Source organism: Bidens hawaiensis, unplaced genomic scaffold (assembly GCF_021521415.1).
Source record: "Bidens hawaiensis isolate Kalapana, Puna unplaced genomic scaffold, B.hawaiensis_p1.1 tig00043661_1, whole genome shotgun sequence".
In the NCBI taxonomy this organism is placed as follows: domain Eukaryota; kingdom Viridiplantae; phylum Streptophyta; class Magnoliopsida; order Asterales; family Asteraceae; genus Bidens; species Bidens hawaiensis.
The window spans coordinates 1,156-28,604 of NW_027505855.1; the positions used below are offsets into that span (position 1 = coordinate 1,156).

Genomic DNA, 27,449 nt, shown 5'->3' on the forward strand with positions numbered 1-27,449 from the left:
TATATATATATATATATATTGGGAGGGATATTTTGAGAACTTGATGAGTTGTCAGAACTTTAAGAACTCAATTTTGGACCACACATTTAATTAAATGAGTTAGAATATGTGGCTGAGATTAAATTTGATTAAAAAATGAATCAAGAGAGAGAATAAAGATTTTTGTTGATTACACAAGTTTAAACTTTAGTTACACATGTGTAAAAAGTCGATTCGGTATGTAAAAAATTACGGTAATTTTTTGTACATTACTTAAACTTACGTATTACACATGTGTAAAAAAATTGTTACGTTGAGTTATTCGAGTTCTTAAAACTTAAAGCGATTCTCAAAAGAAATCAATCCTATATATATATATATATATAACGTGCATTAATTGTAATTTGTGAAGGCAAGAAAGTCCACACCAAATAAATTTATAGTCTACTCTTCCTCCCTCCTTTAATGGATAAACGTTGGAGGAAGAAGAATCGATCCTCCTCAAACCACAGTAATGAGTTTGAAGGTCAGTATATATTACATAATTTACCCTACATGTTTTTTCAAAGTTTACCAATAAACATATATTTTCAACAACTTAATGATAATAACTAATGACGGATTTGGTGTCAAAACGCTGTGTCTTTGTTCCTCCACATATGCAGTGATTTTATTATATAGATTAATTATTAAATGGTTTTAAAACTCAAAATAATGTTGGAATTTGGCAGAGGTGAGCAGTAGGAAATGGGAGTTCGTTAACTTGAGCGAACAAGAAGAAGATCTGGTTTACAGGATGCACAAGCTCGTCGGTAACAGGTAAGCAATACAATTTTGAATCCTCATATGTGATATTTACCAGCAAATATTACTCTCTTTTTTTTAATAGAGATGTTACGCGTTTAATACATAACTACCTTAAAAGGAAAACCACATCAACAGTATAACCAACTTGTATGTGTAGTAGTTTATTAGTTTTTGCTTGCTAAATATTACACTAACAGATTTTAAACCCGTGACCTTCTATTTTATACCCTAATTACCTTAGCATCTCATTAAAATGGGAATGACGTTTTTCAAGATAACTGACCGTTCATGAACTTTATTGTTTCCAAAAATGATCAAACAGCCCATTGATATTGAAGAAACACTAACCGGACCCCGGACAGATTACTGGTAACCTGGGGGTTGGATAGCTGTTTCCCACGAGGGGTTAGACCCTTGGAAGATGGTTCTTCTGATAACCTGCAAAACAGACACCGTGAGCTCGTCACTGAGAAGGGGGGGGGTTCCTCCTTGTGACCACCCTCCGGCGTGAGAATCAGACTAGATTGCTCTTTAAATATAAAAGTATATTAAGAGATTGCTAGAGCAGATATCAGGTATGATATGATGATAATGTAGTAAGATATGTTGTGTTTTGATGATCATACCATTTGGGGTATTTATAGCCGAAGGTAGGTTTCCAAGGAGGTATGGCCGGCTGCAACAGTGTTCCTGTTCATCAACAGTAGCCTACGCACGTGCCCTGCTGGTAGTTGGTGGGTAGGCAGCGGCTGATAGCGACCAAGCCTGCTGTATACTATTCCCTTTCCACCAACTGCCGGCTACGCACGTGGTATGACAGTAGTTGGTGAGTAGGCAGCGGCTTAATAGTGATACAGTACAGGAGCATGCTGCTCGCCATACTGTATCAGTGAGCTGTCGTATCCCTGATCAGATCTTTCGCCCATACCTCGTCAGGTACAGTGAAAGGTCCTTCAGTATAGACTGGCTTATTTGGGCGGGAGTATTCCCCCTCCCGCCTCTGTGCGGGATTGCTCCCGGCTTTGCTCATTCCTTCAGGTGACACTGTGATCGAGAGCTAAGTACCTAGTGCGTGTAGCCATGCTGCGCGGGTGGCCTTCCCTCATGGCTTGTATCCGAGGCTGCGGGAACAGGCGGAGTCCTTCACCATGTGAGGCATTTCCTGCGGGACCAGCTTGCATACTGCGCGTAAGGACGTCACTTCTCTGAGCATGGTTGGTCCTGCGGATCCAGTTGGTCTCTGCGCAGACGTCCCTGTTTAAGGTGAGTCTTGCGGGTCCAACTGGGCTCTGCTGGGACCTACCTCTTCAAGTCCCCCCAGTCCAATGTTCTTCTCATGCGTGTTTAATAAAGTGAGGTGAACTTTTGGACTTAAGCAAAGGGTTTTGAAAAGGGTTTTGTAAGGTTTTCCATGGGAAGTCCTTGTCACTTGCAGAAATGCCCGAGTTTCCTGCTTGGTCTTTGGGTATGATGCGGGTGGGTCTGTAACCTCCTCGCAAGTCAGGAGCATTGAGTCCCAGTTGTGTGGATTCTCCATGAGGTTTTGGTAGTTTTGAACATAGTGATCAATTATGTTAAAACCACCAATTCCATCCTGGCGCTTCAAACAACGTAGTTCTCAACGTTCCCGCTATGCGGGGATGTTATTTCCGTTTCCGCAAGCATTGCCCAGAAGATCCTTCCTGGTTTCAATTCCCAGCGGAGCGCTAGGTATGTGAAGGGTTTTGCCTTAACACTGTACCAGCGCTCGTCTTACGGTTACTTTACTTCCAAGGTATTCCTAGCGTCAATTCCCTGCAGGTGCTAGGTACGTGAAGGGTTTTGCCTTTACACTGTATCCGCGCCTGTCTTATAGTTACTTGGTTGCCGAGGAATATTTGGCTTCAATTCCCTGCGGGTGCTAGGTACGTGAAGGGTTTTGCCTTTACACTGTACCCGCATCCGTCTAACGGTTACTTGTTCGCCAAGGTTTACTTGGCTTCAATTCCCTGCGGGTGCTAGGTATGTGAAGGGTTTTGCCTTTACACTGTACCCGCATCCGTCTAACGGTTACTTGTTTGCCAAGGTTTACTTGGCTTCAATTCCCTGCGGGTGCTAGGTATGTGAAGGGTTTTGCCTTTACACTGTACCCGCATCCGTCTAACGGTTACTTGTTTGCCAAGGTTTACTTGGCTTCAATTCCCTGCGGGTGCTAGGTATGTGAAGGGTTTTGCCTTTACACTGTACCCGCATCCGTCTAACGGTTACTTGTTTGCCAAGGGGTAAGGGGTATTTTCCCGCTTACTTTTTAATATTTTTTAAATTTTGAATTTTGAAATTCGAAGAGTTGGTGGAAAGATAAGAACAGTCCAAACCTCTGAAACGTCGTGCGACGGTTTCTTCTGACTGTGTCAGGACGTGCAGGAAGTTATGGTGACGTGACAGAACATGGTCATTCCAGTCGCTTTTTCAGGCGCGTGGGCGTGATTTTTCGGGCGCGTGGCCGCGAAATTACTGGCACACGTCCTTTCAACAGCTGTTGCCAGCCTGCTTTTTGCCACGTGTCATAGTTTCATTGCACCTTTGATTTCTCTCTCCTCCGCATTAAATTCACCGCATTAATTGCGATTATTATATAAAGGGGAAGAGGGTTATTTGTAATTCACACTTTCACCTTTCTTCTTCTTCTTCTTAGTGATTTCCGGCAAATACTCCCCTTTTTCAGGCAAGCATTTTCCCGAAATCACTTCTCTTTCTGCAAAAATGTCTTCTCATGATGCCGACGATCAGAAGACTGCTGGCGAGTGCCAGTGTTCTCTTCCTGTCGATCTGTACCAGTATATCGTCAGGAAGTTCATGCTCGAGTCTCTCGAGCCTGAGTTTCCTGAACCCCACCATACTGTGTACGATGCCCCTAGTGGCAAGATCGGGGTTTATGCTGCATTCTTTGTCTACGGGAACCTTAGGTTCCCGTTGACAAAGTTTGTGTACCGTGTTCTTGAGAGGCACAGCGTTCATTTGACCGAGCTGCACCCCATGGCGATCGCCAAGATTCGTCATTTTGAGTGGGTGTGCCGGATTCTGGGCATCGAGCCCTATGTGGACCGCCTGATGACCTTCTACACTTGGAGGTGCATCCAGGGGTGGTACAGTCTTACAACCCGGATTAAGGGTTTAAAGATTTGTACCACCGAGCGGAGTCTTCGCTCGTGGAGAAGAGAGTTCTTCTTCATATCCGCTCGCGCCATCCCCATTGCCATGAAGTTCAAGAACGGCCAGGCACTTCAGAGCCTTCACGCCCCCAACTACGAGGAGGCGGAATGGTTCTCGAAGATATCCCGGGTCCAATCCCCGGTTTTCCGTTTTCCGGAGTCAGCGATGGTAATGCTGGGGATGAGCCGAGTGTGGAAGGCGGCGAATGCGCAGAAGGTTCCGATTGTCCTTGAATATGGTTCGAACTCTGTCCCTTATGGTATGTCTTGTTTCTTTTTGTTGATTTTGACTTTTTTCTAACTTTCCTGTTTATTTCAGAGGGGAACGACCTACAGTCGCTCCTGAATCCGCGGGAGGAAGATGGTCCCGCACGGATGGGTACTCGTGCTCTGGACGAGAACGAGTTGCCCATCCTAGAGCAAACTGCGTGTCGGTTCGTGGAGGTTTACCCGCCGGGCCAAGAGATCCTGAGCCACCGACGGCCTGGTAAGCCTATCTTCTACCCTGAACCCCTCAATGCTGTGCCTGCTGCTGGAGTTCTTGACATTTCTTCTTCTGAGGAATCCGCAGAAGGTCCTCCGTTGGTGCGGAAGAAAAAGACTGCTGCCGGCGTGAAGGGGAAGGAGAAGGCCACAGCTGATCCAGTGGTTCTATCTGACACGGAGTCAGATAGTGAAGAGGTGGCGGGGAAGCCCGGTGGTGAGAAGACCACTGCTCCGGAGGCTACGACCGTTACCTCCGGAGAACCAACGAAGACGACGGTGACCGGTACCAAGAGGCCGGCTCCATCGGGTTCCTCCCCGCCCGTCCGTACGTTCAGGGTCAAGAAAACCCGTAAGTATAATCATAATGCCTTTGTAGATTTGTCAATAATTTTCTTTTAACACTTTCTTCTTTGTGCAGGCGTGGATGTTGACGCAATCCTGGGTGAAACGCAGGGGAGTACTTCCTCGCCAATGATGGTAGGCTCGGTCAGCCTTCCTGAGGCGTCGACCCAGTCGCCTGCGCCTGCATCCGCTGGTCCAGTTGGTCGTTCCGTCGAGCCAACTGTTCCGGCCGAGATGACGTCACCGCCGGCCGTGAGTGCGATTTTTACAGCATCCTTCACGGAACCGGCGGTTACTGCTGCTTTTAAGGAGGCGGCGACCGCGGCGGAGACAACGACGGCGACCACGGCGGCTGCCACCATGCCCGCGCCACCGGCACCAATGGCCGGACCATCAGGTACGCGCAGGGCTTCACGCCGATCTTTGCCACCTTCCCGTCTGCCTGACCTGTTGGATGGATTTCCTTTAGGTTCAGGTGATGGGTTTGGCGGCTATCGGCCTGTCATTGACCCTACAGGTGCGTAGGGTTCCTTTCTTTTTCCCTTAATGTTTTTCATCATCTTTTCCTTACTGCTTTTGTTTCTTTTGCAGTGTCGGATTCCAATGAAGTGTATGTTCCTCGATGGAACATACGCCGAGGAACAACCCTTCGCACACCCGTGGAGTGCGTGGACTGGGCTCGCCACGCTGCTCCTCCGGGCGCGTTGGGGGAAGCCATGGTTAGCTACCAGGAGGGTAGGCTAACTAATGAGCTTCGGGTTCTCCAGGCCCGGATGCAGCCGCGCGTCGAGCTGCTTTGTCGTGAAAACGACAAGTTGAAAGCAGCTCACGCCAAGGACATATCTGAGGCGCGTGCTCTTCGGAAGGAGAACCAACAGCTGGCGGCAGCTGCCGCCGACAAGGAGAAGGCCTTTAAGGCCCTCGAGGTTGAAGTTCAGGCGCGACTCGAGGCCCGCTCCAAGGCTGCCCAAGCTGTGAATGAACAGCTTCGGTTGGCCAGGGAGACTGCGCGAAACGCAACCGAGAGGGCTACCAAGGCTGAAGCCGTTGCTGAGCCTTTGCGTGTGGAGAATGAGGAGCTCAAGGCCAAATTAGAGGCTCTCCAACGCGCTCATGATGCCTTGGCAATGGAAGATGCCAAGAAACTCCAGGAAATCCTGGACCAAAGGGGGGTGCTTGACCAGACCCAGCGGAAGCTTAAGGGCGTCGAAGAGGCTGCCGCTAAGGAAGTTTTACTTGCCAACCTTAACAAGAGCGAAGCCGAACGCGCCCATACCGAAGCTCAAGCTGCCCTCCGATGGCTTCTTCGAGAAGCGTTGCCTCAGGTATGTTTAGATTTATCTTCACGCATTTCTTTTGTAAGAAAAGGTTCTAATACTTGTTTTCTTTGTAGGTTGTGCGTCGGGTCTTTTCAGAGACCTCTTACGATGATGCTATGACCGCAGCCCTCAACGCTTCTCATGATGATGGGGAAAAGGCCGGCTTCATGCTTGGTCTAGGGTTTGTTGAGAAAGGCGTCCCGCCTTCCAACTTCCCTTTGTTCAATGTGGATACTGAAGCCATTTATGACCAAGCATTGAACCAATATGCCGCCTTCCCGCATCCAGTGGTGGAGAAGGTGGACGAAGTAGCTGCTGCTGATGATGGGTTAGCTGTCCTCAAAGCGTTCCTCGAACCACCCCGTTCTGACGGAGCGGGTCCAAGTGGTAGCGGCCCTGAGGCTTGATCCTGAAGATCCCTTCCCATTGCTAAGACTTGTATAGTTTTTTATTTTTTCTTTTAGGCGGGTAGTTACCCGGCCATTCTTGTAATATATTCTTGAAATATTAATCTTTTTGCGTATAAGATTGTTATTTCCTTCTTTGGGTTCCTTGCTTTATAAACTTATGACTTGCATACTTAGTTTAAATTAGCAATTTTCCAAGTGTTTAGAATAAGAACCTTTGAACGTGGTTGATAGTGGGTTAAAGTTTCGCTTCCTCCTTCGTGATTGTGCGGGTAGAACCGTCACTTGCACTTGGTAGGATGGCTAAACTTTAACTTTTATCTAACCTGCGTGCTGGTTTTTCTTACTTTTTGAGGATAAGTTAACCTTTGAACGTGGTTGATAATAGGTGTGAAGTTTTGCTTCCTCTTTCGTGATTGTGCGGGTAGAACCGTCACTTGCACTTAGGATGGCAAAACTTTACCCTTATCTGACCTGCGTGTAGGTTTTTCTTGCCTTTTGAGGATAAGTTAACCTTTGAACGTGGTTGATAATAGGTGTGAAGTTTTGCTTCCTCTTTCGTGATTGTGCGGGTAGAACCGTCACTTGCACTTAGTAGGATGGCAAAACTTTACCCTTATCTGACCTGCGTGTAGGTTTTTCTTACCTTTTGAGGATAAGTTAACCTTTGAACGTGGTTGATAATAGGTGTGAAGTTTTGCTTCCTCTTTCGTGATTGTGCGGGTAGAACCGTCACTTGCACTTAGTAGGATGGCAAAACTTTACCCTTATCTGACCTGCGTGTAGGTTTTTCTTACCTTTATAAGAATTTTGTTTTGAACCGTTCGACGCGCGGTTGTCGATAGGTTAGTGTTCATTTTCCTTTCATGATTCATGCGGATAGACCGGCACTTTCATTTAATGGAATAATTGAACTCCTTCAACTGACCTGCGTGAAAGTTTGCCACGTTATTGGGTTCGTGCGGGTAAGACCGCCTTCCCACGCAACGACTTCACGTAATGTGAATGCCGTCACCAGTGTTGGATAGTTTTAACCGTTCGACGCGCGGTTGTTGATAGGTTATTATTCAGTTTCCTTAATGATTCATGCGGATAGACCGGCACTTTCATTTTTGGGTGCTGAACTTTTTTTCCCCTTCAACTGACCTGCGTGAAGGTTTGTCACGTTATTGGGTTCGGGCGGGTAGGACCGCCTTCCCATGCAATGACTTCACGTAATTATGCGGTGAAAACCGGCATATTAGTGTCCAGAAAAGTATTAAATGTAAAATCATCAGCTTCGATATTCTTAAGAGAATCATTTCCATTAGAAGTGGCTCTTGGCCTTTTCTTTACAAATTGAAATTGATTTACATGCAAACTGTGTAAATGAGCTCCCTTCCTTGTCGGGATGGGAGTGCCATCGAGCCGATACGCACCTGGTTCGGGATCTCGTTCTTTACGCAGCATGTAGTCTCGATTTTGAAGCTGGAATTGATTCGTGTTTTCCCCAGCTGGGGTTCTATACGCACCCGCCTGCTCAGCCTTTATTACGCCACGAGGTGCGCGAGCGTCCCATCTCTGACAAATGCTTCGACCATATCTTTTACATCTATGCATTCTTCAGTGTTGTGGCCCTTTGTCTTGTGAAAGTCACAGTATTTGCTCCGATCTGCATCGTGACGATGTCGGATTATTGGCGGTTTTGGCCATGGGAGCCCTTCAGTGGCGAATATCTCAGTGACGCTTTTGGTGAGTGGCGTCCATCTGGAGTTCCGGTGCGACTGTACATTATCCCTTCCGCCCAACCGATTTTGCAAGCCGGATGAGGTGTCAAAGTTTACCCTTGACTGCCAGATGCCTAGCTTTCGTTTTTTATTTAATCGGGCGGTGAGGACGTTGTCTTCTCTCGTCCTCTGGGTGTAGAGGTTTGTGCTCTGTGGGAGATCTCTACCCAGTTGCTTCTCTGTTTCCGCATAGCGTTTTGCTGCTGTCATGATGCCATCCCATGTGGATGGCATGCCATCTTTACCCGTTAGGGTGCGGATGAGCTCCGGGTCATGTGCGCCCTGGATGAAGGCAGCGCGAACAAGATCTTCACTGATATTGCCCAAACTTAACTTCTTTGAGTTGAAGCGAGTGATGAAGTTTGGCAGAGATTCGTCTACCTCTCGTATGCATTTGAGGATTGTCCATTGCTCCTCGGTATACTTCCGTTGCTGGCTGAAGTGTTGGCTAAACTTTTGTTGGAAGTCTGCCCAGTCGTAGATGTGGTTGACCGGTAGACGATCGAACCATGCTCTAGCAGCCCCAACCAGCGTCATTTGGAACATGTAACACCACGTGGGTTCCGTCCAATTGCTGACGGTTGCCCCTGCTATGAACCTGTTCAAATGATCGTCTGGATCAGATATACCGTCATATGTGCCTATGTTGGGCATTTGTTTGGCACTCTTTGGGGCGATTGCTTCAGCAATGTCCCTTGCAAATTTGGACGTTCCTGCATTTGCAACGTTTGGTCTGAACGTTTTAGAGAAGTCTCGTGGACTTCCTCCTGTGCTTTTTGGTTTGAAGGCTTGTCCAAAATGCCTTTTCGGTTGGGATTCCGTTTCCTTACGCTTCCCTTTTGCCCTATGGCGAGGGTTCGCGTCAGAGTCGGATTCCTCCGAGTCATCCTCCCAGTATTCGAATTCGTCGGCCTGTTGTACGGAACGCAAGCGTTCGTCCAACTCAGCCTGGAATTCCTTTTGTCGTGCCTCCGCCCATGCCTTAACTTCATCGAGAGTCTGGCGGGGGAGTCTTCGTTTCTCAACCTGGGTATCAGTGGATCCCAGTAGGCGCTCATTTACTGCACTTGCCCCAGCTTTGGTAAGTGGGGTAGTGTTCGTAAAATTTACTTCGCTTGCCCCGGCTTCGGTAGCCGGGGTAGTGTTCGTAAAAACTGTGTTGCCGGTATTCCCCCTAGTAGCAGGGGTTATGGTTACCGGAATTTCTCTAACCATCTTTGTAGAAGTTTGAAAAAACTGAGAAAAATAAAGTTCTAGCTTTATGCACGGATGGCGCCAATGAAGAAACACTAACCGGACCCCGGACAGATTACTGGTAACCTGGGGGTTGGATAGCTGTTTCCCACGAGGGGTTAGACCCTTGGAAGATGGTTCTTCTGATAACCTGCAAAACAGACACCGTGAGCTCGTCACTGAGAAGGGGGGGGGTTCCTCCTTGTGACCACCCTCCGGCGTGAGAATCAGACTAGATTGCTCTTTAAATATAAAAGTATATTAAGAGATTGCTAGAGCAGATATCAGGTATGATATGATGATAATGTAGTAAGATATGTTGTGTTTTGATGATCATACCATTTGGGGTATTTATAGCCGAAGGTAGGTTTCCAAGGAGGTATGGCCGGCTGCAACAGTGTTCCTGTTCATCAACAGTAGCCTACGCACGTGCCCTGCTGGTAGTTGGTGGGTAGGCAGCGGCTGATAGCGACCAAGCCTGCTGTATACTATTCCCTTTCCACCAACTGCCGGCTACGCACGTGGTATGACAGTAGTTTGTGAGTAGGCAGCGGCTTAATAGTGATACAGTACAGGAGCATGCTGCTCGCCATACTGTATCAGTGAGCTGTCGTATCCCTGATCAGATCTTTCGCCCATACCTCGTCAGGTACAGTGAAAGGTCCTTCAGTATAGACTGGCTTATTTGGGCGGGAGTATTCCCCCTCCCGCCTCTGTGCGGGATTGCTCCCGGCTTTGCTCATTCCTTCAGGTGACACTGTGATCGAGAGCTAAGTACCTAGTGCGTGTAGCCATGCTGCGCGGGTGGCCTTCCCTCATGGCTTGTATCCGAGGCTGCGGGAACAGGCGGAGTCCTTCACCATGTGAGGCATTTCCTGCGGGACCAGCTTGCATACTGCGCGTAAGGACGTCACTTCTCTGAGCATGGTTGGTCCTGCGGATCCAGTTGGTCTCTGCGCAGACGTCCCTGTTTAAGGTGAGTCTTGCGGGTCCCTGTTTATATATTGATATATATAAAACTGTATTCTAGTCATTAGTACGTATTATACTATTCAATTTCTTAAAATTATTACAATTAGTATTATTATTATTTAGGTAACGTAGCGTTATAAAAATCTTTTTTCTAGGAGTGGAAAACAACAGTTTGTAATCTGCCTTGAGATTATACCCTAACTCGTAAGGTAAACTGAACCATTTTTTTTTTTATTCACGCCAAACCAAATAAACTTATTTATATTTTGAATTGACTCAAAAATTAAAATCATCTTAAAAGAAAAGAAAAGTGGCATGGCGTCTTAATTACATCTAAAGATCCTGGGTTTAAGTCACCAATAATTAAAGAATTTAATGACGATAGTGGTGGTGGTGATCGGAGTGGTGTGGAGGACGGCGGAGAAGGTTGTGGTGGGGAAGAGGAGAATGAAATTTGGGAAAAGTTGATGAATATTTAGTGGATGAGGACCTGTTGTGAAAAAAAGGAAGGATATGTTGTCGTTAATATGACTATTGATTCAACCTTTTTACTTTTATTTTGTTTCTATTTTATCTTGACTTATTAGTATGACTATATTGATTTAACTTTTATTAATTTTGTTTTTAGACAGAATTACAAATTTTGTCCTTTAAAAAAAGCCAAATTATGTTTCGTGTCATTTTTCTAGTTTTCTTGCAGACGGTATATTTTAAACATTTTTTTCCTACAAGTTATGTCTTTTACGCTAACTGGGTTAGAAAAACCCAGTTAAATGCCCTCACGTGAGGCGCATGTGAGGACATATTGGTCTTTTCATCTGTACCAGCAAACTAATAACACCTTCTCCTCCTTTCTCTCTCCTTTCTCTCCTAAGCCACCATCATCACCACACCATCATCATACCACAACCACAACCTTCTCTCTTCCTTCTTTCTATGTTCTACCACACCATCACCGTACCACAACCACTCCTCAAACACATCACCACCACACCAATATGAACCACACAACAACAGCAGCAGCTGAAACCAAAGAAACCACCCGATCCATTTATCAAAATCGGGTCCGGGTCAGTGAAGGTAGAATTTGAGGGTTTTGGCGGCGGCGGCGCATGGGTCTCCGAGATGACGTGGCAGCTTCCTGACGAATAACTGACAAATGCAGCGGAATAAGCTTACCGTCGGAGAACAGCTCGTCTGCGGGAAGCATCATGACCGGATCGTCAAGTCTGAACTAAAATCCGTCAAAGTCGTCCGCCAGATCTGCAATATACTTCACCAGATCTTAGGTTATTGAGTCGGAGAGATCTGTACGTTTGGATGCGTCTTCTTCTCGGCCGATTGAGAGTCTGGGAGTGAACCAGGCGTCTTATTATTATTATTATTATTATTATTCTCCGGTGACATTCCGATTCTATTGACCCGGTGGTGGTGGTTGTAGATGGGTGGTTGACGGCGGCGGTGGGAATGGAATGGAACGGGGTGGGTGGGGGTATGGTGGCCGGAGTGGTTGTGATATGGTGATGGTGGTGGCATAGACAAAAAGAAGAAGACATGTGTTATTAAGAAGAAGAAAAAGTTGAAGAAGTTGCAAGTAAACGAAAAGATCAATATGCCCTCACATGCGCCTCACGTGAGGGTATTTAACTGAGTTTTTCTAACTCAATTAGCACAAATGACATAACATTTAGGAAAAAAATGTTTAAAGGATACCGCCTGCAAGGAAACTAAAGAAAGGACACGAACCATAATTTAGTTTTTTTTAAATGACAAAATTTGTAATTCTATCTTGTTTCTATATTTATTTTGCCTTATTAATATGACTATTGATTTTACGTTTCAACCTTATGTTTTATTTTGTTTTATTACAAAATCTTCATAATATGTTGTAGCACATGGTATTTCATAGGTTATAGTTTTATACTTTTATTACAAAAAGTAAGCAACCACTTGCCTTGCATATTTTATGCATAATGTATTTCACTTGATTTAAACGTTCTACATTTTAAAATATTATTTGTTTAACTTTTATATTTGTTTCCTTTTTAATAAAAGTGATTTTTAACTTCATTTATAAAAAATTGGTTCATTTTATAATTTGCGAATAATTAATTGATAGGGATATGTAGGTAAAAACAAAGAAAATAAGCGAGTAAGTAAATGTATTTCTAATGGTAATAATTTAACTCATTTGAAATTAGAAGAAATTACACTAAAGGGGAATTTTTATTTTTATTTTAATTTCAAAAGCAACAGTTTAAAAAAAAACGAATCAACTGAAGAAAATGTTCGCCGTGTTCTATCGCAAATGTTCTTCACGTTCTATTACTCAAAACAATTATTTGTACTATGATAGTGATTTAAGTAATGGTTATTGGCATATACTTTTTGTCCACATATACGCGTAACTCCTTGCTGTTTCTCCAATGATGCCATTCTAATTTAAAACGTGATTATTTTTTGTACATATTCTATACAATAATATTTGGTTACAAAATCATATCTTATATAAAGAAACTGACTCCTTTAATCTAATACGTTTTCTATAATAGTGCAAACTTCCACATAAAAATGCCCCAAAGCATGTAAAAATGTTTTTTGTTGGGGGTAAATTAACATAAGAACAGTTTTAAAGTACGGTTAGTTAATCCAGGGCCGGCCCATAGGGTGGCGGGGTGGTCAACGGCCACAGGCCCGACACCCCGTTAGGTAGGGGATGAGATCGGGACCGTACCGGTCCCGGTCCAGAAAATCGCGGATTCTTGGTACCGGTACCAGTACCGAAATATTCGGTTCGGTACCGGTATTTAAGGTAAAAATTCGGAAAATTCGGGAAATACCGGTCCCGTACCGTACCGGTACCGGTACCGAAACTCAAAATGTTGGTACCGATTCGGTACCGACGGTACCAACCGGTACCAGTCCCGAATTTGCCCATCCCTACCGTTAGGCCCGAATTTTTATTTTTTAAAAAATTATATATATTTTTATTAAAAACAATATGTATATTTAATGTTTAAACTCAGTTACAAGACCACTAGCTTGGTCTAGTGGTAAATGGGTATTACTCTCAATAAAAAGGTTATGGGTTCTAATCTCATTTGAGACATTTTTAATCCAGTTTTTATACAATTTTTTTTTACACAACCCAAATTATAACCAAGTAAAACCTATATAAAAATTTGATTGTTTAAACCAACAAAATACGCCATTAAATTAAGGCCCAAAAGAATTTTCGCCTACGGCCCAAAAGAATTTTCGCCTTCTTGAAGCCGGGCCTGAGTTAATCACTTAAATAATATATACAACTGAATTACATATTATCAAGTTTTTTTTTTTCTCTTTTCTTTTGATTGTGTATCGAACACAGGCATGTAAAACATAGTCGTTATACATCTTGTATTATAAAAAAAATACAATTTATGACCAAATCACAATATTAAAGAAACGACTTAAGTGTCACAAGTTCTCCAAAGAGTGCCTTGAGTAGAACTTCATAATGCGGATGGGCTTTATGTAATTCTGGTAGCATTTAATTTTTAAAATTGACATTAAAATATTAGAGGTAGTTTTAGAAAAAAAAAAACAATATTATTTAATTACAATAACTAGGTTTTGTGGCTCGAAATGCTTGCGGTGTACCCAAGTTCAATAACGTCCACATTTGACCCACTTGCGACTCCCCAATTGTATGATATCACCAAGTTCACTTTAAAGCCTAATCATATTAATATCGTTTTGAGTTTTAACTTATGAATCATGCAATAATATTTTTCTAACTTAATTAGAATTAATTTAGTCTTTCTTTTTTTTTAAATTGATATAGAAGGCAAACTCTTAGACATGTGTGGTAGAAAAAGGGTCAAGTATGAATGTATGTTATATTCGCATAAAGATGTGTATGTTCATATGATAACACAATACATCTTTTGATGATGAGGATAATGTAAGCCCAAAAAAAAGAAGTCAGGAGTTTGAGTTGTTTAATTTTTTTTATCAATATTTAAACTAAACTGAGAATTTATATATATCTTGATCTTAGAGTGTCCAGTATTTAAACTTTGCTTGGTTATTGATATATTATATGCTATAACAATAATGATACCATGAAACAAACTTTCATGACCAACGAGCAGGTAAAACTCCTTAGGGCATACAAAATGTGAATACCGAAAATAATAATACCGTGAAAGAATTTTTGGACCAACTACTGTTCGTAAATATAAAGTACCCTAAACAAAAAAAATGTAGGAATTTAAAGATTAAATTAAAAAGTTATTTAGTTGAATTCAAGTTGCAGATATCTTCATTGAATGAAAGCCAATATTTAAATGAACTTTGCTTGGTTATTGTTATATTAGTTGCTATAAAAATATCTGATTTACCGATGCCACGCTTCAGGTGGGATCTGATCGCAGGCAGAATTCCTGGCCGAAAACCTGAAGAAATTGAGAGGTTTTGGTTGATGAGACATAGTGAAGTCTTCGGTGACTTAAGGATTCAAAAAAACAAATCTTAATCTTGTATGTTTTTTTTTGGGTACTTGATGCACAAATCTTGTGTGATTCTATGATGTGAATTGTGAAAACACACAATATTCATGTATTATTCTGTGAGCTTTCTATCTTGTAATGTGGAAGATAAAAGAGTGAGAAAAAAAGAAAAAGAAGATTTCTTTTCTTTTCTTTTTTCCGTTATTTTGTAGGTTATAAAGAAAAAAAATAAAGTTTTAAGCGACCAGTCCGGAATACTCATAGTGAAGGTGTAATAGTAATAGATATTTATTTTAATATTCAAATCCAATTATTCAACTCATTTAAATCTATTTTTATAAATAATTCTTTTTGTACAACCCAAATAATAAACAGGTAAGCTTATTTAAAATTTTAATTGTTTAAAACTCAATACAATAAACCATTTACTTAAGGCCACAATTTTTTTCACCTTCAGCTCAAAAACGTTAATGATTCTTGGAGACGGCCTTAAAAGCATGAGTAGAAACAAACCCAAGCTGGCATGTGATGAACGAATTATGCTAGATTTGCTAGGTGTGCACCCCTTTGAGAACAAAATAGGGTATATGATTTCTTGAAAACGTCTTATGGACTTCTGAGGGAGTATATAGAGAGAGATTGTCCTAGCCTTTTCTTGGGAATTTAGGTTTTCCTACATTTTTTGTTGCCAGCGCTTTTGATTTTCCTTAACGTGTAGACTCTTTTAAGAGGGAGCCTACAGACAGTCTCGTGTGGGTTTGTAGTGCCTTCTTTCTTTCTGTATGTCTAACATTTGTCTATCACTATTATAGTTTTTTTTCTCACCGCTATGTCATAGGTAGTTTGCTACTAGTATTTTTAGTATCCTTTGTTTTGTTGTTTGGTTCTATATGCACATTTGAGTCCGGTCCTTTTAACTTCTTGCGAAAAAAACAAAAGGCAACTTCTTGAGCAATTCTATGAAGAGAAGGATAATATCTCACTGTTAAATAAAAGCATGATGTGATTAATAGATAAATGTGATCTTAAAAGACAAAGTGATGTCATATTTACTTCTTAGGTCATTATGTAACCCGAGATTCGTAGCTTCGAGGTTACTATAACACTCAAGTCAAAATAACATATCAGATCATGAATCATAAATCATGTGACACACGCGCGTGTGTTAATACATCATCTATTAATAAATGTTTGCTATTAGGCTTAATGAAGTTGGGTATACCAAAAATGAGGTTACCTTATAACATCTCAATAACACTGCCGGCTTGGTTAGAGGGCAAGGTGGTTGACGGCCATCGGCCCGATCACACTGCTACACTCGAAAAAAAAATTAAAAACTTTTTTATATTTTTTTATGAAAAAATATTTAATTTGAATGTTTAAATCCAATTACGTCAACTCATTTAAGCATATTTTTATAAACAAAACTTTTTTGAACAACCCAAATTTTAACCAAGCATGCTTTTTTAAAAATGTAATTGTATAAACCCAACAAACAACCTTTTATCTATGGTCCAAAAAAATTTTCACCTTCAACTCAAAATATTTAACAATTATCGGAGACGGTCCTTAAAGCATGAGTAGAAACAAACCCAAACTGACGTGTTTGGATTTGCTAGGCATGCACCTCTTGAGAACACGACAAGGTATATGATTTCTTGAAAACGTCAAGTTAACGTTATAGACTTCTGGTGGAATATAGAGAGAGAGATTGTCCTAGCCTTTTCTTGGGACTTTAGCGTTTCCTACATTTTTTTTGTTGCCATCGCTTTTGTTTTCCCTTAACGTGTGATCTCTTTTAGGGAGCCTGTAGGCAATTTCGTGAGGGTTTATGGTACCTTCTTTCTTTCTGTATGTCTAACATTTCTCTATCACTATTATAGTTTTTTTATCACTTCTATATGTCATAGGTAGTTTACTACCAATATTTTAGTATTAATTGTTTTGTTGTTTGGTTGTCTATGCGAATTTGAGTCCTATCCTTTTAACTTCTTGTAAAAAAACAAAAATTAACTTCTTGAGCAATTATGTGAAGGGAAAAAATGAAGAATAATATCCCACTGTTCAATAAATCATGACATGATTAAAAGATAAAATGTGATCTTAAAAGACAAAGTAATGTCGGTTTACTTCTTCTTAAGTCATTATGTTACCCGAGATTCGTAACTCCGAGGGTACTCTAACACTCAAGTAAGAGTTATATATCATATCAGGATTCACAAATCATGTGTGTGTGGTTAAAGGAGGGGGGTTTCTTTTAATAATGTGGATACATCATCTATTTATAAAAGTCTGTTATTAGGCTTAACGAAGTTGGATTTGTCTAGTTGAATTATGCCCAAACTGAGGTTACCTTAGCACAAATCCCTAAGAACTAATCAATAACACAAGAAATGAGACTTGATAATGTTTATTTGGAATGTTTACGAATCAAATGTTGGTCGACGGCCACCGGCTTGATCACCTCGCAAGGCCCAGATATTTTTTATAAATTATTTTATATTTTTATGAAAACATTATTTATTTTTAATATTTAAATCCAATTACTAAACTTATTTAGTTGATTATTATAAACAAAATTTTTTTGCACAACCAAGATCATAAAAAGTAAGCTAATTTAAAATTTTAATTGTTTAAATAAAAAAGTAAACTTTTATTTATGGACCAATTTTTATTTTTTTTCCCTTCGGCTAAAAAATTTTTAATAATTCGCGGAGACGGTCCTGGAAACATGAGTGGAAACAAACCCAAACTGACATGTGATGAATCAATTAGGTTTGATTTGTTAGGCTTGCACCTCTTTGAGAACACAATCAGGTATATGATTTCTTGAAAACGTCAAGTAAAGTTTATGGATTTCTAGGGGAGTATATAGAGAATGATTGTCCAAGCCTTTTCATGGGACTTTAGCCTTTTCTACATTTTTTGTTGCAAGAGTTTTTGTTGTCCCTTAAAGTATAGACTTGTTTAGGGAGTCTATAGGCACTTTCGCGTGGGTTTGTGGTACCTTCTTTCTGTCTGTCTAACATTTGTCTATCACTATTATAGTTATTTTTATCACTGTTTTATGTCATAGGTAGTTTGATACTAGTATTTTTAGTATCCTTTGTTTAGTTGCTTGGTTCTCTATGCATATTTGAGTCAAATCCTTTCAACTTCTTCCAAGAAAACAAAATGCAACTTGTTGAGCATTCTATGAAGGGAAGAATAATATGAGGGTACTCTAACAAAGTAAGGTCGGTTTACTTCTTCTTAAGTCATTATGTAACCCGAGATCTGTAGTTTCGAGGGTACTCTAACACCCAAGTCATAGTTACAGTTACATATCTATTCATGAATCACAAATAATGTATGTATATGTGTTAGGTGTGGGGGGGGGGGGGGATTTTCTTCTAATAATATAGATACATCATCTATTTATAAAAGTTTGTTATTGGGCTTAATGAAGTTGGGTTTGTCTAGTTAAATTATGCCCAAGAATCGCAAACGAGGTTACCTTATAACATAAATCCCTAAGAACTAGTTAAATAACACAAGAAACGAGACTTGATAGTATTTATTTGGAACTTTTACGAATCAAGTGTTTATATAAAACAGATTGATGGGTTATCAAGAAGCCATAAGCGCGAAAGCTGAAGATAACAGGGATGAGAAAGCTAAGGTAGAAAACTGAATGTGACATGTATCTCACATCAAAAAAGGGTGACATTGAGATGGTTTTTAGAGCAAACACATGACGGTGTCTTTAAGAACCATAAAAACCCTTACAATCGAGGGAAGCATGCATGACCGACTTGGATAGGAGGGCAGGGTGGTCGCCGGCTACTGGCCCGATCACCAAGCTACGCAGGAAAAAAAAGTTTAAGAACTTTTTTTTATATATTTTAATTAAAAAATTATCTATTTTTAATGTTTAAATTCAATTACTCCAACTCATTTAAGCCTATTTATATATATATATATATATATATATATATATATATAAATTTGCACAACCCAAATCATAACAAAGTAAGTCCATTTAAAAAATGAATTGTTTAAATCCAACAAAAAAAACTCTTTACGTAAGGCCCATAATTTTTTTCGCCTTTCGGCCAAAAAATTTTAACGATTCTCGGACACGACTCTGAAGCATGTGTACAAACAAACCTATGCTAACATGTGATGAACAAATTAGGCTGGATTTGCTAGGCTTGCACCTCTTTGAGAACATAACCGGGTATATGATTTCTTGAAAACGTCAAGTGAAGATTATGGACTTCTAGGGAATATATAGAGAGATTGTCATAGCCTTTTCTTAGGACTTTCGTTTTTCCTACATATTTTGTTTCCATGATTTCTGTTTTCCCTTAGCATGCAATTCTTTAGGGAGCCTATAGGTATTTTCGCGGGGGATTGTGGTGCATTCTTTATTTCTTTTGTGTTTGTCTAACATTTGTCTATCAATATTATAGTTTTTTTCTCACTGCTATATGCCATAAGTAGTTTAGTACTAGTATTTTTAGTATCCTTTGTTTTGTTGTTTGGTTCTCTATGCACATTTGAGTCTTGACCTTTTAACTTCTTATGTGAAGGGAATAAATCTCATTGTTAAATTGGATTACTCCATATAATAGTAACCAACTTTGAAAGTTGTTCCAATCAGATCACTGGTAAAAACTTTTGTTCCAATTAGGTCATTAAACTTTCATTTTTGTTCCAATCCTAGATATTTTACTTGGATAGAAGGTAATCTAGGTTTTTTTTTTTTTTTCAATATTTTTACTTTGCATAATAACTTTTAAAGGTTACAAAAATTAGTAAAAATGCGAAATATAATTATAAAATTCCGAAAATTTGCAAAAAAAAGTTCGAAAAATTGCAATAAATTGCAAAAAATTAAAAAAAAATAAAAAAATGTTCAAAACGTGTCGGAACGGGTTAGGGTCGACATGTTCGGGTTAGAATGAGTCAAGATCGGAACTAGTCAAAACGGGTTTCGAGTCTGCTCTTTTTTTTTACCAACGAATCAGCGCGTTTTCAACACGTTGCAACTCGTTTTAAAAGCAAAAGCTCGTTTAAGAGATTTTTTCAGTTCGTTTCAGCACTTAACAACTCGTTTAAGCGATTTTTCAGCTCGTTTCAGCACCTAACAGCTCGTTTAAGTGACTTTTCAGCTCGTTTCAGCACCTAATAGCTCGTTTAAGCGATTTTCAGCACCTAACAGCTCGTTTAAGCGATTTTTCAGTTCATTTCAGCACCTAACAGCTCGTTTAAGCGATATTTCAGTTTGTTCCGACCCGAAACCCGTTCTTAAATCATTGTTAGGTGCTGAAACGAACTGAAAAATCGCTTAAACGAGCTGTTAGGTGCTGAAACGAACTGAAAAATTGTTTAAACGAGTTGTTAGGTGCTGAAACGAACTGAAAAATCGCTTTAAACGAGCTGTTAGGTGTTGAAACGAGCTGAAAATCGCTTAATTGAGCTGAAAAATCCCTTAAACGAGCTGTTAGGTGCTAAAACGAGCTGAAAAATCGCTTAAACGAGTTGTGAGGTGCTGAAACGAACTGAAAAATCGCTAAAACGAGCTGTTAGGTGCTGAAAATCGCTTAAATGAGCTGAGAAATCGCTTAAACGAGCTGTTAGGTGCTGAAACGAGATGAAAAATCGCTTAAACGGGCTGTTAGGTGCTGAAACGAGCTGAAAAATCGCTTAAACGAGCTGTTAAGTGCTGAAACGAACTGAAAAAATCTCTTAAACGAGCTTTTGCTGTTAAAACGAGTTGCAACGTGTTGAAAACGCGCTGATTCGTTGGTAAAAAAAAAAAAGCTGACTCGAAACCTGTTTTGACTAGTTCCGATCTTGACCCATTCTAACCCGAACATGTCGACCCTAACCCGTTCTGACCCGTTTTAAACATTTTTTTATTTTTTTTCAATATTTTGCAATTTATTGCAATTTTCCGAACTTTTTTTTGCAAATTTTCGGAATTTTAAAATTATATTTCGCATTTTTACTAATTTTCGCAACCTTTAAAAGTTATTATGCAAAGTAAAAATATTGAAAAATTAAAAAAAAAACCTAGATTACCTGCTATCCAAGTAAAATATCTAGGATTGGAACTAAAATGAAAGTTCAATTACCTAATTGGAACAAAAGTTTTTATCAGTGACCTGATTGGAACAACTTTTAATGTTGGTTACTATTCTATAGAGTAATTCTTTAAATAAAAGCATGATATGATTAAAAGGTATTATGTGATCTTAAAATACAAAGTGATGTCGGTTTATTTCTTTTTAGGTCATTATGTAACCCAAGAGTCATAGATCTTAGGGTACTCAAACACACAATTCAGAGTTACATATCAGATCATGAATCACAAATCATGTGTGCATATGTGCTAGGGGGGGGCGGGGGTCTTCTAATAATGTTGATACATCATCAATATATAAGAGTTTGTTATTGGGCTTAATAAAGTTGGGGTTGTCTAGTTGAATTATGCCCAAAATGAGGTTACCTTATGTCACAACTCGGTTTTTACAATTTATATTACTCGACCTATTTTTATATTCGGGAAATTCTATCAATAAATATACCGCACTTATCGAGTTTAATTTATTTTTATAATAATATTCTTAATTATTTATATATTATATAATTATAACTTTCATATTTTGGCAAAAATTACCCAAACTAAAACTATTACCACCCTATGTATCCACCTCCAATAAATTCAGGGACTAATCTGCAAATTAATTAAACTTATATTATATTGTGCCCTATCAGCAGCCCGGACCCATTAACCCGTATCCAAACCCGAACCTATAACCCGTTGGTGTGCTTTGCACCTTAATCTTCTTCTATAATCAAAATTGATTTATGCATATCTTACCTCATGACCAAAGGAACAACCGACGTTTTGAATTAGGAAAACACGATCAGTAATATACGAATTAACTTATTACAAAACCCCTCGTTTATCTTTATAACAGATACCATTAATTAGTTGATTTCAATTCAATTAAACCATGTTACACCTTCATCTTCACATAACGAATCCAACCCCCACAATTAATTATATTGTATCGGTATGCTATATCGCATTTTGATTCATGTGGTTGCCGTCTCTTCTTCGTTCCAATTAACCTTCGACGCATCATCATTTAAAGAATCCTTGACGGTAAATAACGAAGGGGCTCATCATTCTCATCATCATCATCATCATCATCATCATCATCATTGTAATTTGGTGCATCTAAGCTTGTGAGTATCTCACTCCCCTCTTTTAACTCATTTTTATTGTTTTGGGGACAAATGCGTTCTAAATATTTTATTATTATTTAATACTCAACTTGCAACTGTTAGTCATGTGTGTTTAACAATTTATGCCTAACGTGTTATATTCTTATATGATTTATTTGAATACATTTCAGAGAAGTCCATCATAATCTCATAATAGTATGATCATACGACCGTCGTAGTAGCCATCGTCCAGTTCACCTGGCATCGTGTTTACCGACAACATATTTACTTGCTTATTCGGTTAAATTGCTTATCTCACTTGATACAATTTTGTAAGGCCCCGTTCCCGGTGACCTACATTGGCGTTGGATTTGCTTGAGTGACACGTGGCTTTCTTGCACTGACATCTTCTTTCTTTTCTTACTTTTCTTACTTAAGTCTCATTCTCAGTTCGAGTCTAAGCATGTAGGATTCTTAATTCTCTCGAACTTATGCTCTAATACCAACTTGTAAGGCCCCGTTCCCGGTACCCTACATTGGCGTTGGATTTACTCATAAATACAGTTCTAAATATCAGAGTTAAACTAAACTTTTGCGGAATAAATAAAACTTCAATCATTCGTCACAAAACATTCAAACTTGTCTTTAAAAACATAACATAAAAATATCTTTTTTAAACATCATGACAAATCTTCAGATGCTAGCTTCCTCAGTTCCTGCCATGTTTTTTCTCAAGCCAGCTGCTTCAGTATATTTACATGTGTGCATACTAAAAGTCATCTACGCTTAGTGAGTTCTAGTTAATTAAATAACATACTTACAGACACATACACGTGCCCGAAGGTACGCATTACATACTTAACCTGTTAATCATTCTTCCATACATGTATACGTTCATTCTTTCATACTTTCTTTCTTTAACATACACAATACGTCCATAACTATTCTTTCATTATAAAGAGCATTTCTCCCACATACCTCGGATATTATTAGGGTCCGGTACCCTCCATACTCGGATATTATTAGGGTCCGGTACCCTTCTTTCCATGCAACCATACTTTCATTTCCTACATACCCTACTTTATCATTCATGCATATTTTATACACAATTACATATTCTAACACTTACCTTCCTTGGCGATACATGCAATATCCGAAGATCGTTCACGTTCCTACAAGCATTCATTCATAACCTCATAACCATCACAGATATCATATATGGCATACACTTACCATTTAAGGTAAGTGTGTTAACTATTCACATCGAGTATGCACATAGCCCCGAAAACATAACAAGGAAATGGGGCTAGAAACTCACATGTAGGCGATTCCTTTCTGAATTTACTGGTATGCCCTTCTTGAGCTGTGCACGGCTAACTGTGTATTAATCATAGTATCAATTAACTACTTCTAGCTATATCTTACTTATAAGTTAGTGTAACCCTTATCTACGGGGGGTCCAGGGGCAACGCCCCTGGCAGCGGGGTTATAGGGGTGGCTGGCCTTAGCGGGGTCCAAGGGGCAGAGCCTCTGGCTAGGGTTAAGCTGCCAGGTCAGCTTGGAAAAAGCTTATTTTCATTAATAAGTCTTTACTAAAAACCTTATCAGAAAACTGAAATTTAATCAAATCAAATCTTCGTTTTAAACGTTACCTTTCATCATTAATTATTTACTTATTCTTATCTTAACCATCATATAAGTCCATGCCTATCGTTTACGTACATATACACCGTTTATCTTTCGTTTATTTCAGAAAATCATTTAAGTTAGAGTATAAGTTGTCATCGACGTATAAGTCCTCCATCTGGCGTATAAGTCCTACTGGTGTGTAAGTTCTTTAGCGTATAAGTTCTCCCTAGCATATAAGGTACTTCCAGCGTGTAAGTGGATCTAGCGTGTATGTCATACATACACGCTATCATACATATATGTGGCTTACATATACGTTGCATCTATATTATACGCTGAACATACTTATGCGGTCCATCATACTTATACGGTACATACATACACGCTGCACTTATACGGCGTATAAACTTATATGGCGTATAAGTGCAGGTCAGCCCCCTTTTCACGCTTTTTAAGGTTTTTCTTCGATTATGGAGCCGTCAGCCGCCGTTATCCACCATGGTTGGTCTGGGTTTGATCGTTTATGTCCTAGGTAGCTTCGGGGTGTCCAGATCTGATCTAAGGTGGTCCTTAAGCTCGTTTTTGGTTGATTAAACACCCGAATAAAGCTAGATATAGATCCAAACGGCTTGTACGGCATCACGGGACTGCGGTGTCGGGTTCTACTATGTTGGTACAACTGAGATAAATCATTTCTTACATTCGGTTGGTCTCGAATCGTTGAATATAGTAGAGAGAGTGTTTGGCTTAAGTGTGTTTTTGAAGGTGTAGGCTATGGTGTAGAGATGGATGGAAATGGAAATGATTAGGGTTTAAGGGGTATTTATACTCTCTTAAGCCCGATCTAAGGCCCATCTTTCCTTTTTGGTCCATATTTAATTCCATCTAATTAGCCTACTTAACTTTTCACCTTTATTATTTTATTATCTCTCTACTAACTTAAGTAAACTTTTTCATCATAATTAAATAATTTATTAAGTATTATTCTTAGAAAATTCGGGATGTTACATGTTTGCACATTTTTCTATACTTATTATATGTTCATTTATCTGGTGTTTACTTACTCAACCTCGTGTTAACAAAATTATTGTATTTTTAACGCATATGCAGATCACTGTATGATATGATTATCAGGATTTGTTTGAAGAAATTTAAGGTTGCATGCTAGAGAAGAATATATAAGAATTAAATTTTGGATTTTGTTTTATTTGTTTAATTATGGAATTATGTACTTTGGTTATTTGAAATTGTTGGATTATTTGAATTGGAATAAATGATATTATCCTTTTAATATTGCATGATAGTACCTTGAGAGCTGTGAGCAATCAACTCACGCCCCGGCATTTCCGCCTTAGGTTGGGGTGTGACACCTTATAACATAAATCCCTAAGAAATAGTTAAATAACACAAGAAACGGGACTTGATAGTATTTGTTGGTAAGGTTACGAATCAAATGTTTATCTAAAGCGTATTGATGGTCTATGAAGAAGACATAAGCGCGAAAGCTAAAGATAACAGGGATGAGAGAGCTAAGGTGGAAAAACTGAAGGGGAAATGTATCTCATATCAAAATAAGGGTGATGAGATTGAGATGGTTTTTAGAGTTGACACATGACGGTGTGTAAGAGCCGTGTAAACCCTCACAATCGTGGAAAGCATGCATTGCTGGATTCGATAGGAGGGCAGGGTAGTCGACAGCTATCGGCCCGATCACTCCGCTAGGCCCGAAATTGTTTTTTTTTAACTTTTTTATATATTTTTAAGAAAATTTTATTTACTTTTAATTTTCAAATCCAATTACTCAACTCATTTAAGCCTAATTTTATAAACAATTTTCTTTTGCACAAACCAAATCATAACCAAGTAACTTATTTAAAAATTTAATCATTTAAACCCAATAAAAAAACCCTTTACTTAAAGCCCAAAATTTTTCGCCTTCGGCCCAAAATATTTTAGATTTTTGTAAACGACCCTAAAAGCATGAGCAGAGTCAAACCCAAACTGACATGCGATGAACGAATTAGGGTAAATTTGCTAGACTTGCACCTCTTTGAGAACACAATCGGGTATATGATTTCTTGAAAATATCGAGTAAGGTTATGGATTCCAAGGGGAATATATATAGAGAATTTGTCATAGCCTTTTCTTAGGACTTTAGCATTTCCTACATTTTTTTGTTGCCGGCGCTTTTGTTTTCCCTTAACGTGTTGAAGAGGTAGGTCCCAGCAGAGCCCAGTTGGACCCGCAAGACTCACCTCAAAGAGGGACGTCTGCGCAGTTGAACCCGCAAGACTCACCTTCAACAGGGACGTCTGCGCAAAGTCTAAACTCGCAACTCACCTTGAAGAGACGTCTGCGCAGAAACCAACTGGATCCGCAGGACCCACCATGCTCAGAGACATGACGTCCTTACGCGCAGTACGCAAGCTGTTCCCGCAGGAAAAGCCTCCCAATGGTCGACGTACTCCGCCTGTTCCCGCAGCAACGGATACTAGCCATCAGGGAAGGCTACCCGCGCAGCAAGGCTACACGCACAAGGCACTTAACTCTTAAATAATTCAGTAATGTCACCTGAAGGAGTGAGCAAGCCGGGAACACTCCCGCACAAAGCCGGGAACACTCCCGCACAAATGAGCCAGTCCGTACGATACTGGAGGATCTTTTGTACTGTACCTGACGAGGTATGGACAAAAGATCTGACCAAAGATACGACAGCTCACTGACAATAGTATGACGAGCAGCACGCTCTTGTACTGTATGTCACTATCAGCCGCTGCCTACTCACCAACCTGTCGGAGGACGTGCATAGCCTGCAGTTGGTGGAACAGAAATAGTACACAGCCGGCCTGGTCACTATCAGCCGCTGCCTACCCACCAACCACCAGCATGGCACGTGCATAGCCCACAGTTGGCAGAACAGGAATACTATTCAGCCGGCTGTACCTGCTTGGAAACCTACCTTCGGCTATAAATACTCCAACACCTTGAAATGGTATGGACACATCACATTACATTACATTACCTGATCACATCTTATCTTTTCTAGCAATCTCTTAATATACACTTATATTCAAGAGCAATCTAGTCTGATTCTCACGCCGGAGGGTGGTCACAAGGAGGTACCCCCCCTTCTAAGTGACGAGCTCACGGTGTCTGTTTTGCAGGTCACCAGAAGAACCATCTTTGCCGGACATAACCCCTCGTGGGAAACATCTATTTAACACCCAGATTATCCGTAATCTGCCCGGGGTCGATTAGTGTTTCTTCATTGGCGCCATCCGTGCATAAAAGCTAGAACTAATTCTCAGTTTTTTCAAAACCTCCGAAAAGATGATTAACGTTACTCCGGTCCCCAGGCCAGGGAGTAACCAAGAAACCCCGGTAACCACAACCCCAGCTACTGGGGGGAACACCGGCGAATACACAAATTTTACGAACACTACCCCGGTTACCCGAGCTGGGGCAAGTGCAGTAAACAATCCTCCCCTGGGATTCATTGATACCCAGGTGGAAAGACAACAGATGAGGCCCCCCCGCCAAACACTTGAACAAGTTAAAGCGTGGGCGGAAAAACGTCAAAGGGAATTCCAAGCTGAGTTGGATG

At 40.1% G+C, this 27,449-nt stretch overlaps 1 protein-coding gene across 1 annotated transcript; it reads left to right on the top strand.

Annotated features, from left to right (window-relative positions):
* Positions 1 to 377: 377 nt before the first annotated feature.
* Positions 378 to 15,121, top strand: LOC143615642 (transcription factor TRY-like). The gene is made up of 3 exons (XM_077088721.1): positions 378 to 505; positions 711 to 798; positions 14,904 to 15,121. Exons 1-3 carry the CDS (start codon positions 445 to 447, stop codon positions 15,019 to 15,021), a joined length of 267 nt encoding a protein of 88 aa, XP_076944836.1. The 5' UTR covers positions 378 to 444; the 3' UTR covers positions 15,022 to 15,121.
* Positions 15,122 to 27,449: the final 12,328 nt, after the last annotated feature.